The sequence below is a fragment of the Fukomys damarensis genome, unplaced genomic scaffold, assembly GCF_012274545.1.
Source record: "Fukomys damarensis isolate Sample0158 unplaced genomic scaffold, DMR_v1.0_HiC HiC_scaffold_37, whole genome shotgun sequence".
Taxonomy (NCBI): Eukaryota; Metazoa; Chordata; class Mammalia; order Rodentia; family Bathyergidae; genus Fukomys; species Fukomys damarensis.
Genome location: NW_022900949.1, coordinates 12,967,209 through 12,989,226, shown reverse-complemented (window position 1 = coordinate 12,989,226; position 22,018 = coordinate 12,967,209). Strand labels below are relative to the sequence as shown.

The 22,018-nt window shown below is 36.6% G+C and overlaps 1 protein-coding gene and 1 pseudogene across 1 annotated transcript; one reads left to right on the top strand and one right to left on the bottom strand.

Annotated features, from left to right (window-relative positions):
* Positions 1-2,127: 2,127 nt before the first annotated feature.
* LOC104857415 lies at positions 2,128-4,837 on the bottom strand (annotated as a pseudogene).
* A 13,684-nt stretch (positions 4,838-18,521) lies between these two features.
* Positions 18,522-19,451, top strand: LOC104857414 (olfactory receptor 7E24-like). Its single transcript, XM_019206516.1, has one exon. The coding sequence runs from the start codon at positions 18,522-18,524 to the stop codon at positions 19,449-19,451; it is 930 nt and encodes a 309-aa protein (XP_019062061.1).
* Positions 19,452-22,018: the final 2,567 nt, after the last annotated feature.

Genomic DNA, 22,018 nt, shown 5'->3' with positions numbered 1-22,018 from the left:
TCCACATTAAGTATCTTTTGGGTGTGTGTGAATGTTAACCATTGTGTCAATGTAAGAAATGCCCAAGTGATTAGCTTAGCACAGTTCACGGTGTGACTGAATGGATTTAGGGACAGGACTTTCAGTCTTTGCCATTTATTAAATTTGTTTCTTTAATGATCACTGACTGATACAGATTTTGTATCAGGAGTGGCTCTAAAGAAATAGACTTATGATAATGAAATTTCTTAATGGCTTTAGGGATTCCTGGAGTTGACTCTCTAATATGATGAGACCTGAAGATTCCAAAGTCTCTCCTGATAATATGCATAGTACTGATTGTCCTTGGTGTAAACTCTTTAAAGTAATATGCAATGTAGATTTATTTAATTATATTTCATTACCCTTTTTTTGTTTGTTTGTTTTGGTTTGCTTTTGGTACCAGAGATTGAGCTCAGGTCCTTGCCCTTGCAAAGCAGGCTGTGGAAACACTGAGCTAAATCCCCAGAACCATTATTTGATTATCCTAATTCACCACTTGTGAGATATAAGGAATTTAGTGTTCCTATATATGACACTTCAGAATATTTTTGGCAAAGTGAGAAGTATAATGCTGCTGTCTGGTTGATCTTAGCATCTGTGGATGAATTAGTGTAGGAAACTAATGGACTCAAAACATGCATAGAAAATACAAAATCTTCTAAATTTGAGAGTAATTTTAATAAAGAAAAATAATTAATTCCAAGATTCAAATTCCCAGCTCCATACATGCATAAAGAATCTAGGGTGGGGCCAAGGATTTGGCTCAGTTGTTCCACCACCTGCCTCATGAGCACAAGTTCTTGAGTTCAATCCCCAATACAAAAAAAAAGAATCTAGGGTTCTAGGGTGGGTGCATAGTTCAGTGGCTCTGTGCCTTCCTAGCAAGAACAAGGTCCTATGTTCAATCCTTGATATTGGAAAATAAATCTAAAACTAAGAGACTATTCCATCCTGTAGCCACATGGCTAAAATTGAAGAAACCCAAATATAATTCAATTGGCTGAACTGTAACATAGACTTAATGTTTAGCCTCAAAGGGTATCTGAAACGAAGGTGAAGATACTAATAGGAAAACATTAGGATCCAATAAATTGGGGTGGAGGTATTTGGGAGGATCCTAATGAGGGTGAGACATTGAGCTCTTAGGTTCTCATGAGGTTATTATGCCAGAGATTTCCATACCCACGGTAGTGAAGACATCCTCACCTCCACTCTCCTTTTACATGTAAGGAAACTCAGTGTTGAGCAAGCATGATGGTTCTGACACTCTTCAGCCCCCACTCTCACCACCTACTTTTTTATCGTTTATTGGTACATTTTAGGTATACAGTATAGTTACATTCATTATTGGGACCTTATACCTTTACATGATGTACCTTGGTTCTTCATTTTTCCCCATTCACCTGCCTTCACTTCACCCCCTCCATCCTTCCCTATTTACAAAATAATTTGTTTCCATTTTTTTTCCTTTTGTCATATTTTCTCACTTTTGCTTCTAGACCATAGTCTTTAAATCTCAGAAGATAGCCTATAAGTGATGGCCATAGTATGACCCATGAGAAAGTCTGTTATACTCCCAAAGAATTTCTTGAGTTTTCTAATTCTTATAATCTGAGGCTTAGTTAACAAGTATAAGTATGGAAATGGATTTTTTTTAAAGTGTAGGGTAATGGTGGCAAGAAAAGATATATTTAAATCAGTTTGTCTTCTGATGTTGACACATTAAGTAGAGATTTTTAAAAAATTAATGTTACAACTACCGGGGATTTAAAAAATGTATTCATGGTTTATATGTCTGCTTGGCAGAAATGTGACCAAAGATCGCCCACTGTGTGTAGTTCTGTATGCCTGATATTCTTTGGTCTATTGTTGAAGAGGAATTTGAAGGCTCAAGGAAATAGGAATTCTGGAGTGGATTTGCCATGACAAACCTAATCGTCTATCCTGGGACAATCCATAAAATGTACCCATCACTAACACCTTGAGAAACAGATTCATAAGGGAGCAGCAACATCCCTGAAGATCTCTGCCATTGCTCTTCTCTGTAGGTCAGAACTGCTGGTAGGGATAGCAGTCATTCAATTAGGAAACTTAAAGATTATGTGTTTAATTAGATTTTAGAGTGGCAGGGGTAAATCGGAACCAATGTACTGAGAAAGATAAGGTACACAAATTTAGTCTAATGGAGAGTAGAAGCAGAACAATGACAGAAATGGTCTAATACATGTAGACCTATGGTGTTGGCTGATTAGCCACTGTGTTCCCAAAAGTGAAACAGACAGAAAACCTACTAAAGTTTTATTAGATTTAAATAATCAGAAAATTTAAGGGCAAATGAGCAGAAATGTACCTCAAAATTTTTTTTATAATCAATCAGGCTGACTTTATCTTTTTGTGGTACTGGGGATCAAATTCAGGGCCTTTGAATTCAGCTACATCCCCAGCCCTTTTTTGAGGTAGGGTCTCATTTAGATACCCAGGCTGGGCTCGTACTTGTGATCTTTTTTGCCTTTAAATACCAGTGTGCACCACACCTGGCCTCAGTCAGACTTTCACAACCAAGCACTCTTTGAACACTGTAATGTGTGTGTGTGTGTGTGTATGTGCATGCATGTGTGTGTCTATATGTGGAAAGACAGAGAGAGAGAGAGAGAGAGAGAGAGAGAGAGAAATTCACAAGCATAATGAGTCTCCATGAGGAAGAATGAACATTTCTTAGATATGCCAGGTACCAAGAACTTCAAGTATTTTTCCTTTACTCTAATCACCTGTATCTCACCTACTCTACAATGGAACACCATTTATTTTCTCATTGTGTTTATTGGTACATTTTAGGTATAGAGTACAGTTACATTCATCATTGGGCTCTTGTATCTTTACATGACAGGGCTTGGTTCTCATTTTTTCCCCTTGTCCTTGCCCTCCCTTCAACCCCTCCCCTCCCCATTTACAAACACTTTATTTCTACTTTTTCACTTTCTCATGTTTTTTTTCCTTTTGCCTTATTACTTTTCCCCTACCCTTCCCACTTCTCCTGCATCTTAAGCCCTTTTCTTCCTATTACATATTATCAATTACACATTAGGATCTTATTTAAAATTATAGTTTTTTACACCAGAGAAACTATTCAGTATTTATACATGTGTAGCTTATTTATTTCACTTAAGAGTATAACCTCAATATGCATCGATTTTCCTATGAATGACTCTAATTTATCATTCTTTATGGCTGAGTAATATTACATTTTATAGAAAAAGCCACATCTTCTTTATCTAGTCTCCAAATGATGGGCAAATGGGCTGTTTCTAAGTTTTAGCTATTACAAACTGTGGCACTATAAACAAGGATGTGCATATATCACTGTGGTATGATTATTTTAATTCTTTTGGAAAGATACCCAGCAGAGGGATAGCTGTTTTTTAAAACCTCTGGTTTTTAAAGTCAAATAGATGAACCACATTAGGTGGGGTCAGTAGCCTAATGTTTGCTCTAAGTTTCCTACAGACTCTGTCCTTACCAATGCATAGAGAATCTGCACTCCCGGGGCTGTTTTGCCTGGAGACTAACTCAGTCCCTGTTTTTCTCATCTCTGTATTTTCATTAAATCGTCTTTTCAAATAGTTCAGTTCTTCCCGACCAGATTCCTTACAGCACCTGAGAACTGCCATGGAGTGACTCATTTTTTCAACTGTTACCATTATCCAATTCAGAACATGGTGAAGATGTTTCCATTCATCAGGCCATTCCCTCCATGTCAAGTGGTGGTCTACCATTTCAGCCTGATAACCTCCATTTAGACCAAGATTGAGGTGCCTCTCACTAACTTCCAAAAGTTCTAGCATCTTTTTGGGTTCTTGATACAGGTGGGAAGTTTCAATATCCTCTAAGATGTACTGCTGAATAAGTGGAGAAGTAGGATGAAACTGGCTCCCTGGATTCACAAATGGCACAGAAAGGGCAGAACTATACCAAGGAGCAGGGCTGATGGTACACACTTTCTTGGCAGGAGGTTCAGGAAGAACAGTATATCCATAGAAATTACCTTCTTCTCCCTTTCTAGATTGGGCCTCTTTCCATTTCCATGTGCCTCCATAAGCAGCTCAGAAGAGTCAGCATGGGATGCGATGCTGGTGTTAAGGAGAAGGTGTTCGTGATGCAGCAAGTACTGGGATGGGCTCTGCTGGGCCATGTGAGTGCAGTGCAACAGTTCTCTCTGCAGCAGGGGCAGGTTGGCCTTGAGAAATGGTATCACAAAACGATGGGGAGGAAAATTTGTGGCCTCTAGATCTTGCAATGGAATTCTTCAGTAGTCACTGTTAAGTTCACCAGTGCTAGGACAAGTGATGGAACCTTCTCTCCAATCTCAGATGAAATGTCATTTCCAAAATGCTACAGAGTGTTAAGAAACCATTTCAACTTGCTGAGCTGTCAAGCACCACAAGTGGCTGGCAACTGCTGATTTATTGTTTGTTTGTTTGTTTGTTTGTTTGTTTTTGGTACCGGGGATTGAACTTGGGTCCTTGCACTTGCAAGGCAGGCCACCAAACCACTGAGCTAAATCCCCGGCCCCTACTGCTGATTTGTTAGTGCTGATGATGTGGAAGAGGCAGACCATTGCTGAATCTCTGTGGTGGGGATGGTGCACCATTCAGGTTAGTAGAAGAATGGTTGATGCCATTGCTTAATGCTGTAGAAGTAAAGGATATTGGTCTTGGCCCTTCAGGATTTATTTGTGGGAGCGGTGGCATGATGGGGGTGAGAATCTTGACTGTATCTTCACTTCCACAAGTGAACCAGGCATAGTTGGGACTCTTTTCTCAACCAAGCTGGAAGGTAGCCAATCCATGGATGCCCACTATCACAGAGCACTGCCTTCTGTGTGCTGCCACCTAGGCCGGGGTTCCTCACAGGCACTGCCACTGGAACTACAGGTGTACAGCTACCCAACAACAGCTCTACATCCTCTGCTTCAGCCTCCATCTCTGCCACCTCTGCTACCTCCACCACCTCCATTAGGTCAGCCATTGCATCACTGTCCCCTCAAAAAATTCCCAGATGTGAGACAGATTACCAATCAAAACACCGGGAATAAAAGGGTGGCAATGTCCCTTTGAGGAAGGACCATGGTGCACTATTAAAATTTTACATGACTGGACATAAGGTTTCTTACCAGGTTAACTGTACACTGGGGAAAAAGAAATGAGCTGACATTTCAGGAGTTGTTGGACACCGGTTCTGAAATTAAGCTGACCCTAGGGGATCCAAAGCAACTTTGTGGTCCTCTAGAAGGAGTAGGAGCCTATGGAGGTTGGTGACCAATGGAGTTTTAGTAAGGAGTTGTGATCCAGTTGGTTCCCAAATCCATCTTGCAGTCATCCCTATATTCTGGAGCGCATAACTGGGAGACATACTTAGTGCTTGGCAGTTCCCTCCCATGGATTCCCTAACCAGTAGTGTGTGGGCTCTCATGTGTGGAAAGGCCTAATGTAAGCTATTAGAATTATCTTTATTTAGGAAAATAGTAAACTCAAAACAATATCATATCCCTGGAGGGATTACAGAGATTAGTATCATTATGGTCTTGAAAAATGCAGGGGTTCTGGCTACCACCACATCCCCCATTTAATTCTCATATTTGGCTTGCCAAGAAATGACTGCGTATTACCATAAACAATCAATTGTTGACTTCAGTTGCAGCTGCTGTACTAGATTTCGTTTCCTTGACTGGAGAGAAATTAACACATCTTCAGGTACTTAACACATAGGTGCTGATTCAGCAAATGCTTTCTCTGTCATTCCTATTTTTTAAAGAATAAGAAATGGCTTCTTTAATTTCTTAAATACATGTTTTCAAAACTAAGTGAATTTATTTGAAAAGCTGAGTAATTGGAAAATCCTAAGGAAGATAGCACACACCAAAATGGCCTCCTTTATAGATAGAAAAATCCAAAGAAATCAATAACCATAGAATGCAATAGGATTATGATACATGAAGTTGTCAAACAACCACCTCCTACATGCAGAAGTTCCTGTGTAGAGAGAGTCTATCTAAATTTTAAGCAATTTACCTAATGCTATTTAGGTAGAAACAAGTAGAAAACATTCTATGTTATTTTATAATTCGAGATAAATGAGGGTACTAAAACACAACAAAGATATACCATACATACACACAATCCTCAAGAGTTCAAATTCAGTTGTGACTATCAGTTCAAAAATATAAAATTGCATGAAAGCCAAAATACCTTAAAAACTCTGTAATGAAGTAAAGATCATCCTGGGGATGCCAGTAAAGCTCAATACTAGAAATTTATTAATATACTTCATCTTCTAAGTACAGTGTATCAGAATTTGTCCAACCAGGAGACAAAAAATTACACAGTGATTTAAGCAGCAGAAGTTTAATACAAAGAATTATTAAACTATAGCAGCAAAGCAATTTATGAGTATAGAGAACTCTAAAGACTACATTAGAATGAGAGAGAGTATCCTAGAAATAACAACTTTGGAAAGGGCACCCTGTCCTCAAGGCAAGAGTCAGTAGCTGACATCTGTCTCAATTTTAAGACCTGTATATTCAGTTTCTTATTCAGAATCTCTCAAATTTACCTCTCATGAGATTGACTTTATTAAATTAAAACAAAATATGTTTAGAAGAGAATTCATCTTTCCCTGCTAAATCTGGTTCCTCTTAATATCCATTATATCTGCAAATGATATCACCATTTATCTGCATACTCAAATTCAAAATAATCATCTGAATCTCTTCAATCTCTTCCATCTTCAACATGAGCTCACTTTGAAATGTATGTTTCTTTCCATCATAAACATTTCATCTTTACCTATCTTTACCTGTAAGATTACTTCTCTAGCCTCATCTTCCACTATTCTTTTATCTTTGGTAAATTTTTTGAATTATAAATATTTATTGGTAATGTCTCTTAAAATATTTGATAACCACAACTAATCCAAAATGCAAACTGTAAACATAAACCTTGTGAGTAGCAGACTGTGTCCAGGGGACACACCAAAGAAGAGTGCAGAGGGAGCCACAAAGAGTGGAAGACAGGAAGACAGGAGTGACACAGACAATGACCATTTGAGTAACCACATCCACACTGCAGTGATTTCAACTGATTTCTGAAGAAACCCTTGGGCCAAATACTGAAACACAGGAGGAATGGAAAAACTCAGCATGTTGGCATGGGAAACACTGACATTCCTATTTATAGGACCAACAAAAATAATTTTCTTTCAGGTTTCAAAATCTGCAATAAATTTTCACTGTCCTACCTCAGGATTGTATTACCTCTCCAGCCCTGTGTCACAACTTAGTTCTCAGGAAACATGATCATCTTTCTCTTCCACAGGTATTGTATTAGTCCATCTTATTGATGATACCATTCTGATTTGACCACTTGAGCAGGAGGTATTATCCACTCTGGACTTGCTAGTAGAGCAATTACATGCCAGAGGGTGGAGGAAAATCCAGCTACAATTCAGAGTACCTCTAGGTGAAATTTCCAGGAATCCAGTGGGATGGTTCACACAGAGTTAATTTTTCTAAGGTGAAGGATAAATTGTTGCATGTAGCTTCTCCTACAACCAAAAAGAGCCACAGTGCCTGGTTGGCCAATGTGGATTTTGAAGGCAGTGCACTCCTCACTAAAATATGTTATGTGAGCCCATTTACAAAGTAACTTGAAAACTTGCTAGTTTGCATGGATCCCAGGACTAAAGAAATCTCTGCAACCTGTACAGGCTACTGAGTGGGCTGCTTTGTCACTGGGGTCATATGATCCAGCTGATCCAATGGTATCTTAGGTGTCAGTGGCATATAGGGATGATATCTGGAGTCTATGTTAGGCCAGCATAGAAGAATCAGCAGGGGTTTTTAATACTTTGGAGGAAGGCTGTGCTCCAAAATCCCTTTGAAATGCAGTTTGGCTACTAGGCCTTAGTTGAAACCTGATTCCACTGCACACAAGGTTACCATGCACACTGAGCTCCCATCATGAGTTGGGTATTATCTAATCTGCCAAGTAATAATTTTGAACATGCACAGCAACAAACTATCATTAAATGGAAGTGGTATATATGTGATCAAGCCTGAGCATGTCCCAAGAGTACAAGTAAGTAAAGTGAAGAACTTGCTGAAATGTCCATGGTTCTTACTCCTGCTGTACAACCTTCTGTCTTCAAGCATTCACATGTAATCTCAGAGTGAGCACTATTATGAGTTGAATGAGGAACAGAGGCTAGGCCTGATTCAGATGGTTCTGTGTGTTATGTAGGCACCAACAAAAAGTGGATTGTGGTAGCTATACAGTCTACTTCCAGGACATACAAGAAAAACATTGTTGACGTGAGATCTTACAGTAGATAAAACTTTTGTGGTGCACCACTTTGTACATTCTATCTGGAAGAAAAAATAGCCAGATGTGCAACTATATACTGATTCTTGGGCTGTAGGTAATGGCCTAGTCATATGGTCAAGGACTTGGAAGGAACATGACTGAAAAGTTGGTGACAAAGATACTTAGGATGGGATATGTAGATAGACCTCTCCATAAGTATGAAGAGTGTAAATATATGTGTGTCCCACGTAAATCCTCACCAAAATATAATCTCAGTAGAAAAGGACTTCAACAGCCAAATGCATAAAATAACCTGGTCTGAGGAGAGCAGTTTATCCTTGCTGTTATTTTTTATGTGGTTGGCATTCTGTTCAGAAATTCCCATTCTATGTCTAGGTTTTCTACAGTTCCACGTATTTTATCCTTCAGGAGATTAAGTGATTCTGTTCTCACATTTACATCTTTGATCTATTTGGATTTTAGTTTAATATGAGTTGAGAGATGTAGTTCATAACTCAATTTGTTTGGATGGCCAGTTTCCCCAGCATTGTTTGTTAATGAGGGTATCTTTCCTCCAGCATATTTTTTGAACTCTTTGTCAAAGATGAGAAACAGATAAATTTTATTTTTTTACTTTCAAATCATAGGGTGTTGCTGAGTCACTACACTGCCAAAGCTAAGCTGAAACGTAGGATCTTCCTCCCTCAAATCCCCTAGAGTGATATAATCTCACAAAGAGAGAGAAATTCAGGATTTGATATCACTCATCTGTAATGAAAAGGATAAGTTCTAATGTCTTCAAACACTCCTGTGATGGGGTTCTCTGGATCTCTGCTTAAATATTCTGATGTAAAGGACAGAATGAAATAGTGAATTGGTCAGAACCACAGATGTCCACAATAATTGTGAATCCTGTCTGCAACACATTATTTATAAGACATAGTGCAGGTGGTCAGTATCCCTCACACTCACCATTGTCTCTAGAGGAATTTTCTCATCAATTCCGTCTCAATGTGAAAGGATTAAAGTATGCAATAGATGCTTTTCAGGACATTAAGTTGGGAATTGCATACTATAAGGATAAAATAAAATTTGAATAATGGACGGTTCAATATCATACCACTAACTTAAAAATGCTAGGGTCTGAGATTCCCATTTTTCTGTTTCTGTTAGTGATTATGCATGGTATATTGAAAGAAAACTGTCTAGAGCCTTCTTTTCTATTTTCTCAAAATCAAAAATCTTGTTTGGTACAGGGAAAACAAAAAAAAAATGAAAACCTCGTGAAACAGTGAATACTTTCTTGGTTCAAAAGTAACTGCAACAAAGTGAATTCCTGTCTACACTTCCATCAATATTAGGAAGGTCACATAGATCTAAAAATACTATCATAGGTGATCATTAAAAGCTTTATAATATATTATATGGCAGCAAATAGTGTTAAATGTTTCTATTTTAGTATTGGTAGTGGGTATTAATGACAACAGTTATAGGAAATGTAAATGAAATGTTTTATAATTGCCAGGCGGTGATTCTCAAACTTGGTGTAAGGAAGGACAGGAAAAACTCCACATGTGAATATTCTGATGGAATTTTTAAAAAATAATTTTATTGGTACAATTTAGATATACAACATTATGACATTCATCATTGGAAATTTGTACCATTAAGTAATCTATCTTGGTTCCTAGTTTTTCCCCCTTTCCCTGACCTCATTTCAAGCCCTCCACCCCTCCCTATTTAGAAAGACTTTGCTTCCATTTTTTTAATTTTCTCAGAGTAATTCAATTTGCTTCTTTCCTCTCCCCTACCCTTCCCATTTCCGCTTCCCGTTTGCCCCGTTTCTTCCTGTTTCACATTGTTTGCTGAGTCACTACACTGCCAAAGCTAAGCTGAAACGTAGGATCTTCCTCCCTCAAATCCCCTAGAGTGATATAATCTCACAAAGAGAGAGAAATTCAGGATTTGATATCACTCATCTGTAATGAAAAGGATAAGTTCTAATGTCTTCAAACACTCCTGTGATGGGGTTCTCTGGATCTCTGCTTAAATATTCTGATGTAAAGGACAGAATGAAATAGTGAATTGGTCAGAACCACAGATGTCCACAATAATTGTGAATCCTGTCTGCAACACATTATTTATAAGACATAGTGCAGGTGGTCAGTATCCCTCACACTCACCATTGTCTCTAGAGGAATTTTCTCATCAATTCCGTCTCAATGTGAAAGGATTAAAGTATGCAATAGATGCTTTTCAGGACATTAAGTTGGGAATTGCATACTATAAGGATAAAATAAAATTTGAATAATGGACGGTTCAATATCATACCACTAACTTAAAAATGCTAGGGTCTGAGATTCCCATTTTTCTGTTTCTGTTAGTGATTATGCATGGTATATTGAAAGAAAACTGTCTAGAGCCTTCTTTTCTATTTTCTCAAAATCAAAAATCTTGTTTGGTACAGGGAAAACAAAAAAAAAATGAAAACCTCGTGAAACAGTGAATACTTTCTTGGTTCAAAAGTAACTGCAACAAAGTGAATTCCTGTCTACACTTCCATCAATATTAGGAAGGTCACATAGATCTAAAAATACTATCATAGGTGATCATTAAAAGCTTTATAATATATTATATGGCAGCAAATAGTGTTAAATGTTTCTATTTTAGTATTGGTAGTGGGTATTAATGACAACAGTTATAGGAAATGTAAATGAAATGTTTTATAATTGCCAGGCGGTGATTCTCAAACTTGGTGTAAGGAAGGACAGGAAAAACTCCACATGTGAATATTCTGATGGAATTTTTAAAAAATAATTTTATTGGTACAATTTAGATATACAACATTATGACATTCATCATTGGAAATTTGTACCATTAAGTAATCTATCTTGGTTCCTAGTTTTTCCCCCTTTCCCTGACCTCATTTCAAGCCCTCCACCCCTCCCTATTTAGAAAGACTTTGCTTCCATTTTTTTAATTTTCTCAGAGTAATTCAATTTGCTTCTTTCCTCTCCCCTACCCTTCCCATTTCCGCTTCCCGTTTGCCCCGTTTCTTCCTGTTTCACATTGTCTATTATACCTTTTAATGCTTATTTATACTTTCAGTTTCTCACACCAGTATCTACACATGTGTGTCCTATTTATTTCATGTATGTGTATCACCTCAATGTGCACTCATTTAGCTATAAATGCTTCTAACTTCTCACTCTTTATGGCTGAGTACCACTCCATTTTATAAAAGAAAATTATTTATCATGTCTACTGTTGGTGGGCAATTGGGCTGCTTCCAAGTTTTTGCTATTAAAAACTGGGCTGCTCTTTTGGAAAGATACCCAGCATGGGAATAGCTGGGTCAAATTGGACCTCTAATCCTACTTCTTTGAGGTATCTCCATGCTGATTTCCACAGTGGTTGAATCAGTCTACACTCCCACCATCAGGGGAGCAGTTTCTCTTTCCCCACAGCCCCACTAGCATTTGTTATTCTTCGATTTCATGATAGAAGCTAAGTTTTCTGAAGTAAGGTGGAATCTCAGTGTTGATTTCATTTGCATCTCTCGAATGACCAGTGATACGGTACATTTTTATAGGTTTATTTGCTATTTCTACTTCTTGATCTGAGAAAGGTCTGTTCATTTCAGATGCCCATTTTTGAATGGGGTCTTTGTATTTGGTCAGTCTGATTTTTGAGTTATTTATATATTCTAGGTAACAGTCCTTTGTCGAGGAGAAGATGGTAAAATGTTTTTCCCACACTGTAGGTTGTCTATTAACTCTGTTGGTGGTTTCTTTTTCAGCACAGAAGCTTTTTAATAAGAGAAGATCCCAGTTGTTGATTCTTTGTGCTAGTTCCCGTGCTACTGAGGATTTGTTCATAAAGTATTTTCTTATGCCAAAGTCTTCAAGAGTTCTGCCTAATATCTTACAGCAAATTTAGTGTTTCTTTTTTAATATTTAGATATTTAATCCACTTGGATTTTAGTTTAATGCAATTCAAGTGATGCAGATGAAAACAACACTGAGATTTTACATCACCCCAGAAAGAATAGCTGCTATCAAGTAATCAACTAATAACAAATGTTGGTGGGGTTGTGGGGAGAAAGGAACACTTCACCATTTGGGGAGGTAGTGCAGACTTGTGCAACCACTGTGGAAATCATTATGGAGACACCTCACAAAGAACTAGGATTAGAGGTTCGATTTGACCCAGTTACCCCTCCACTGGGTATCTTTCTAAAAGAATTAAAAGAATAGTACCACAGTGATATATGCGCATCCATGTTTATAGTGGCACAGTTTTTAATAGCTAAAACTTGGAAACAGCACATTTGTCTGTCAGTTGAAGACTGGATAAAGAAGATGTGTTTTTTTATAAAATGGAATACTACTAAGCCACAAAGAATGAGAAATTAGAATCATTTATAGGAAAATGAATGCATAGTGAAGATATACTCTTAGGTTAAATAAATAAGTCACAGATGTGTACATACCAAATAGTTTCTCTGCTGTGAAAAAACTAAAAGTGAAAATAAGACCCAAATTGTATAATTGACAATGTGAAATAGGAATAAAAGGGCTAAAGTGTAGGGAAAGTGGGAAGGGTATGGGAAAGGAAATAAGGGAAAATAAAAAAATGTGAAAAAATCGAAACAAAGATTTGTAAATAGGGAAGGGTGGAGAGGGTGACGTGAGGGCAGGGCTATGGGGAAAAAAATGAGATCCAAGAAATGTCATGTAAAGGTACAAGATCCCAGTGATGAATGTAACTGTACTGCATACCTAAAAAGTACCAACAAAGTCAATGAGAAAAAAAATAGGCCAAACTACCTTTATCTAAGTAGATGTAAAACCGAAAATCTCTTGTGGAGACATATTCCTTTTGTCTTCTCCTTCCGTTAGTGTTGGAAGCCCTTAGAGATTGGGACAGGATGGAAAAAGCCAGATAATTATGAGCTAACTCTGTTCACTTAACCCCCAAAGTCACAGAGCCGTTAATTAGTCTCCAGTCTTTTAGTGACTCCAGTCCTATGTCCAGCTCCACACGTGTGGTCAAGGCTTGATTGTTTTCCATATAATAAAGATCTTATGTGTCTTTGTATTAATTTCAATCCAGAGGACAGAGACTGAGCCTTCACTGGGCAGCAGACATAAGAGGGTCTTTGGATCTGCTCTTCCTTACTATGGCCCAGCAGAAAAACAGCATTCCCTGGTAAGCGCAAAAGGACATCATTAATATGAAAAAGATGATTAAAATTATTATCCCAGTAATTAATGTATTCGTACTGTACACCTACAATGTACCAATAAACTTTATAAAAGAAAAAAATATTATTTCCTTTTCCTGAGAAGTAGCGTAACATTTTTGATGGCCTGAGGTGAGGGTACAAATATGAAAAATGTCAGTTAAAGAACAGAAATTTTATGATTTTCTTTGTAGCTTGGAAAGAATTATTATTTCAAATTTGCTTTCTATATACCCAATTTCTACTTCCATTGATGTCTCACCCATAACAGCAGAAGGCATGCCTTTCTGCAGTGTCTCCTAAGTATCTAAAAGGATTATAAAGTCCATGATTGGGATATGGGGTAGACAGTGACCATACTATCATGAACTGGATTTGAGGGCTTCCTATCTTCTAGCACCAAGCAATTTCTTCTGTGTCATGCTTTATATAATGTTTTCTATCTTCCTGGGGCAATATTTGCTTACATTGTTATTGCTTGTAAAAAATGTAATACTCTCTAATTTTTAAGGCACCTGCATTAGTTTTTGTGAATAAGAATGACTTGGTGAAATTTATTTATCTGATTACAGACACAGGGTGATTCTGTTAGGTTGCCTTTTAGCACAAGCAGACAATTCTCTGTGCAACCCTTGCTCATTGGGCCCTTCAGATTGGAGTTTTCTAAAAGCTCATGGAGCAGAGCAGTGAATGGCCCCAGATGAGTGCATCAAAGACACATGGATGACAGGCAAAGACCTGAAAGAGCACTGAGCATTCAGCACAGATTTCAATCCTGCTACAAATATAGGATATTTTTGAGCTTCTCATATTCTCCATGCTTACACTTATTTTTCCACCAACAAAAATGTGGAAAATTCATGTCATGATTTCATTACTCTTTAGGAAATGAGAGTTGCAAATGTGACTCTGAAGTACCTATGATTATTAGCTCTGAATCTCTGCTCAAATCTTTCTGTGGATTCGAAACAATGAAAATTTTCAGTGCATTGGACAGCACCTGTCAATTTCTTTTTAATCCTTTCAGCTCCACCTCTTATTTCTATGATGTGAGGGAGACTTTTAATATCGCTGAAAAAGCATTGTAATTATAATTTAATTTTACTTGAAGCAACTGCAATAAGGATTATGCAGATGAGGAATGCTCTATTTAGGGTTAATGTGTATAAAACTAGAGCAAATAAAATTTAGCTATCATTACTATCAGTCATAGAATATTCTTTTTTTCTCATTGAATTTGTTGGTACATTTCAGGTATACAGTACAGATACATTCATCATTGGGATCTTGTACCTTTCCATGACAGGTCTTGGTTCTCATTTTTCCCCATAGCCCTGCCCTCCCTTCACCCCCTTCACTCCTCCCTATTTACAAATGTCTGTTTGCACTTCTTCATTTTTTCATATTTTTTCTTTTCCATTATTTCCTTTCCCCTACCCTTCCCACTTTTCCTACACCTTTAGCCCTTTTATTCCTATTTCACATTGTTAATTTTACAGTTTGGATCTCATTTACACTTTTAGTTTTTCACACCAGAGAAACTATTTGGCATTGTATGTCTTATGTATTTCACTTAAGAGTGTGGCTTCAATATGCATCCATTTTCCTATGAATGACCCTAGGTTCTCATTCTTTATGGTTGAGTAGTACTCTATTTTATAGAAAAACCACATCTTCTTTATCCAGTATCCAACTTTTGGGCAAATGGGATATTTCCAAGTTATAGCTATTACAAACTATGCCACTATAAACATGGGATATCTTTCCAAAAGAATCATAAGAATATTCTTACCTATTATCTCCCTTGTCCTCTAGTAACTCTTTTTGTATTCTTCTTGCAGAATACTTTATTTGTGTTTGTGTAATTATCTATCTATCTATCTATCTATCTATATCTATCTATATCTGTCTATCTATCTATCTATCTATCTATCTATCTATCTATCTATCTCTCTATCTGATGGAGAGGAATGATGCACTTTACTTTAATCAGATTTCTCAGACTTATGCCTTGTTTGGCTCAAAAGAGACATCAAAAATAAAAAAAACTGTGTTCAATATTAAATGGACCTTTCTCTGAGTCATGATACTTGTCCTTAATGAGGAAGACAGGAAGATGCCTGGTACATTATTGTCTACATCCTCATCCCTTTCACAAATTCCCCATAGATGTAAAGACAAAAGAAAATATCTCTAATTTTTTCTCTGTATCATGGACATTCACATATCTGCATTTCTGTGAGTTATGTTAAAACAAAACACAACCTATATATTCATTTTTTAAGGCACAAAGTGAAGGGAAAAGGAGGCTCTATGCTGCAAGCTTAGATTTAGTAAAGAACATATCATTCCAGTCTCCAGTGCCATAAGAACTATTCTTAGTAAACTTCCTATGTGCTTACTGGTATATGTCTTTACTTTAAAAACAAAATCTCACAATTTCTAACTAATTGTGTTCTAAGTTTCTTTAATTGCCATGTATGTGGATGAATGCAATTTTCCTTATTTTCCTCAAGCTTTATGAGCACAAAGGAGATATTCACACATATTATGCCTGCAGTAACAGTCCAATGACACTCATCTAAAATATTCATTTCTTTAGCACCACACTTTGGCACAGGCTCCAAAACTGAAGCAAAATGGAAATGTTATTCCCCATGTGATGGTGAAGTTTATTTGTTTTTTTGTTCTTCCTTTTTTGTTTTGTTTTGTTTTGTTTTTCTCTTTTTTTGAGACAGTGTCTCACTATGTAGTTGAGACTGAACTGGAACTCACTGTGCAGCCCAGACTGGTCTTGAACTCACAGCAATCCTCCTGCCTCAGCCTCCTGAGTGCTGGAATTACAGGTGTGTGCCATCACACCCGGCTTTGGTAAAATTTATTTGAATGTTATCATAGAGAAAACATTACTAGAAAGACTACAGGAGTACTTTGAATATTTCCCTAAGAATGAGATGATTTAGGTGAATATGAGTGGCTTATTTCAGAAAAAAAAATTTTTATAAATGTATTGTTTGTTGGAAATCAGAAAAATATCCCCATATTATATTATATACCAATTTTAATATGAGTGAAGTGGAAAAGGACACAAGAATTTTGGAAATATTCTCATAATAATTAACTTAGGTAAATGAGGACTCTCTCTCCCTCCCTCTCTCTCTCTCTCTCTCTCTCTCTCTCTCTCTCTCTCTCTCTCTTTCGTAAAACTGTGCATTAGTTAAAGAAGACCTAAAATCTATATGTGTAGATGTAACCTAGTCTGTTTGGGAGGCAATAGGTCTTTTGATGCACACTAGTTTGATGAGTTTTTGGTCATTTTAGGTAAATTTTAAAGAAAATTGCTTGTGGATTCACAAGTCAGTGTTGACCTGGAAACATGTACAGGAAAACCTATCCCCAAATTCACAAAGGTTTCCTTGAGGACAGGAGGGTAAGAGAAATTGTCCCAAATATTCAAATGTTAAGTAATTGTTGAGATATCTAAATAACATTAATGTTGATGTAAACATTACTAAATATTTATATGCTAATATCTATAGAGATCATATGAATTGGAAGTTTTCTAAATGCCAGAAAATATTCTCTGACAGTTGTTCTCAACTCTTATTTAAGAAAGTGATGCAAAAACTTGAAATGTAAATATTCTGGTTAAATATATTAGGCTAAGTCTAGGGTATCTTGATATATGATACTTCCCCCAAATAAATATATTACTAAGTTAGAAGTAACAGTTATGCAAATTAAATGATTTTCAAAATATTTTCTTACAGCAACCATATAAGGTATGTAATTCTTATTCTCATTTTACAAATGAGTTGGGATACATTATTTTCATGTGTGTTTACAAGATTTCACATGCCATTTTCTCTGGCAGCTGAGTTTTAAGTTGATGTGAAAATCTGTTATTTAGAATTAGGAAGGCTGAGACTCAGCCAGGGCCTTGGGAGATTCTTTGTTTCCAATGTCATTAACTGGATATAAGTGGGTTTATGATCAGAACAGCAGCAAACAATTTTGACAAGCTATGGTAGACTACAGAGTCTAGAAAGAGACATCTTATATAGCAGATATTTTACTGGTATTGTATGATTAAAAATTTAAAAGACAAAGGTGCTTCTTATTTATTTTTATTGACAAATGCAGCTTACACTGATCTATATTTGTGGTAATTACATCCAAAGATTATGTGAATATATCTGAACCTGTAATATCCAAATTGGAATGTAACAAATACAAAGATTAAAAACATCATATTGCATAATTTTTACACAATAAAAAATTATGCTCAATTTATATACAAATGCTGGGTAAGTTCTTAATTCCTTAAAATATGTAATAAAAAGAGAAAAATGAAAAACAATATTACTTTTTAGAACAATGGCTCAAAACAAAGTGTTCTGGTTAATTACAGTTAACTTTAATTTCCAGATAATGGAGTCCTAGATTTTAGTATTTGTAGACACCCTAAATCAAGAAATTTCATAATATTTTACTAGCATAAAATATGAAATAATTCAGTGATTTTCAATTTTTCTTCCAATAGGAGACAGAATCATATTTTCTTAAAAGGGGATGGTTTAACTCTGTACTTTTTTTAAAGAAGTTTCCCACATTTTCCTGTGATCAAGGTCTTCAGAAATCTATGTCTTTGGTCTGCTTACATTGTGTAATAGAGTGTGAGTTATGTAAGAGTATACAGAGGAGGTGGGAAACAAACCACCCAACACTGAGTCCTTGATGTTGCGGTTTGTCACAATAGAGAAATGCTGCTGAGGATTGTGGATATCTGGTGGGGACCCTTTGTTTATGACTACTTAAACTCAGAATATATGCAGAGCTTTGTGTGATACTTTTGTTTCATATTTTTAGCAAAATTTAGTGAAAAGTACTCAAGTAATATGGAAAGACATAATCTCACACACATCTCTGGCTTCTACCTCATGCACTTCTCAGAGGACCCAGACCTGCAGCCCCTCCTCTTTGGACTGTTCCTGTCCATGTACCTGGTCACAGTGTTTGGGAACCTGCTCATCATCCGGGCCGTCAGCTATGAATCCCACCTCCACACTCCTATGTACTTCTTCCTCTCCAACCTGTCCTTTACTGATATATGTTTAAGCTCCTCTACAATCCCAAAGATGATTGTGGACATTTTAAATCACAGCAGAGTCATTTCCTATGTGGAATGTTTGACACAGATGTCTCTTTTTGTCCTTTTTGGATGTATGGATAACATGCTTCTGACAGTGATGGCCTATGACCGCTTTGTGGCCATCTGTCACCCTCTGCATTATGCAGTCATTATGAACCCTCATCGCTGTGTCTTATTAGTTTTGTTGTTAGTCTTCGTTAGCATTTTGGAATCCCAGGTACACAATTTAGTTGCTTTACAAGTTTCCTGTTTCAAAGATGTAGAAATTGCTAGTTTCTTTTGTGACCCTTCTCAACTCCTTAACCTTTCATGTTCTGACACCTTATTAAAAAACATAGTCACTTATATGGTTGGTATCCTATTTGGATTTTTTCCCATGTCAGGGATCATTTTCTCCTACTATAAAATTGTTTCTGCCTTCCTGAAAATCTCATCATCTGGGGGGAGGTACAAAGCCTTTTCTACCTGTGGTTCTCACCTGTCAGTTGTTTGCTTATTTTATGGAACAAGCCTGGGAACGTATCTTGGTTCAAGTACATCATGTATGCCCATCAAGGGTATGGTGGCCTCACTGATGTACACTCTGGTCACCCCAATGCTGAACCCCTTCATCTACAGCTTGAGGAACAAGGACATCAGTAGCACCATGAAGAGGCTCCATCTTTGGAAAACCTAATTCCAGGATGTTTGCCATTTATTTGGAAGGTACTTTACAAAATTGTGGTAAAAATGAAAATCCAAAGCTTATCTATAAATAACTCCTCACTTTGTTTTTGAAGTTTGATGTCTTTAATATTATATGATGATTTATTACTGTGTCATGGATGTTCAAGGGGTAAGATTTTGTGTTCTTCATACAGGTGCAAATTTCAGTTGAGAAAGTGAAACATTTCTGAAGATGGATAAGAGTGACAGTTGCCCAAAAATATATTATAATATCTGTAGCCAAACTCTACATGTAAAATGGCTTAAAATGGTACCTTTAGATATCTTTGTACAATGAACAACAGAAATGAAAAGTTGAGGACATAGTTTAAAAAGGAAAAATTAACAAAGATAATAATACCTTAAAACTTCTTCTGTGTAAAGAAAATTCCCCCAAATTTTGGTGACATTCATTTTTTAAACTTTCATTCAATTCCATATATTTCAAAAATTGGAATAATATGGACCAATGTGGTATAAACTGTTTGCATCGAGATTTGAAGGTTATGTGGTATGACACAACCTGTCAATTCTTCCAGTGTTTGCTTTTTTGACATCTTGAGATATTTGTACTTCCTTTCATGTTCATCTAACACAGGAAGCATATATTCAACATCATCAAATAGCAATTCTCTGGGCTGTCCTTGAACTTTTTCTGGGAGATAAGGAGTGTGAGATATGTTAGGACATTCCATAGTAGACACACAGACTAACTCAGAAAGTAATGGATGGAGGGAGTCCTGTTGGAAACATTGCTTCCCATCATGAAGCTGTTTGGACAGTGAGATGGGATGATAATTGTGCAGTTTCAGCTCAGAGGATTGTGAAATGTATGTACTTGATTACAAGGGGGACCCAAAATCTCAGTCAAAGGTTTCTTTCCCTAGCACACTGGTCTTGCTTCTCATAGACATCTAACCCATTATAGCATACTATGGATGGCAGTAAACTATTTCCATAGCATCTCAAAAGAATTATGGTAGAGATGAGGATGATGATGCTGAGTGTGAAAATAACCATAACTTCATGAAGCAGTAGGTGAAAATTGCCTTAATGGCAGCATCTAAGGTATGTATTATATGTATTTTTTTCCTTTTATGTGAAAAATATTTCTGAGTAAAGCCTGCTATATTATTATTATTTTAAAAAGAAATAGGGTCCCTGAATTTCTGTGTAATTATTTACAACTTGTTGGGTAGAAAAGAGTGAAGAAATATTTACATAAGGCTGTCTGATGACACACAGGACATTTAACAAGGAAAATCTTGGCACATATTTCCTTTGACAATACAAGTGCCTATTTCTTGTCCCTGTCCATACAAGAAAGGCTTATCTTGCTGTATTCTACCCTTAGGAATTCCAAGTACAACACCATGGATTGAGGGATGAAAACTGCTGCAGTACTTTAGAAAGGATATCTTACTTGAGAAGTGAAGATCAAAGATTGACAAAGTCTACAATAATTAGTTTTGATTGCATGCCTGACCCTCACTCCATGCTTTCTTTGCAGCTGTCGACAACCTGCTCCTTTACTATAAATCACCCTTCTCAGTGTCCACAAGGGAAATCAACTCAGTTTAGATTTCTCTCCAACTCTGAAAACGGAAGAGAGTTTTATTTTCCCATTTATAACTACAGTGTATACGTGACAAACTCTGCTGAAAACTTTATGCTGGTTAAGAAACAAAATTATTTGTGGATAAGATACACAGATTGACAATTTAATTCATAATCTTTCCCCACACCCTGCTATTACGTAAAATGTGGCAGGTTGTTTTCATCTTTAACGTTTGATTTGACTCCCTCTTTAACTACTACCTAAACCATGGATTAAACATATAACAGATGCTCCTCGAATTATTAATAGGTAATGAGTATATAATGTAAGGCCAAAATTCAAAGTACATACCATAAGTAAATGATAAAAGTTTCAATTTTATGACATTCAATTAAATATTTTGGTATGTAAAGTTGTCATTTTCTTTTTTTTTTTTCAGCTCTAATTGAGTTTATTGGTACATTTTAAGGATACAGTACAGTTACATTCATTGTTGGGATCATGTACCTCTACATGACGTCTTGATTCTCATTTTTTCCCCTTACCTCTGGCCTCCCTTCACCCCCTCCTCCCCTCCCCATCTACAAACACTTTATTTTCATCTTTTCATTCTCTCACATTTTTTTCTTTTCCCTTTTTACTCTTCCCCTACCCATCCCACCTTCCCTACACCTTTAGCTCCTTTCTTCCAATTTCTAAATGTCAGTAATCTTATTAGAATCTTATGCATTGCTGCAGATTATTCACACCAGGGACACTATTCGGTATTTACACATGTGTGACCTATTTATTTCACTTAGGAGTATCTTCAATATGTATCCATTTTCCTATGAATGAATCTATTTTCTTGTTCTTTATGGCTGAGTAATATTCCATTTTATAGAAAAACCACAACTTCTTTATCTAGTTTCCAACGGATGGGCAAATAGGCTGTTTCCTAGATTTAGCTATTACAAACTGTGCCGCTATAAACATGGGTG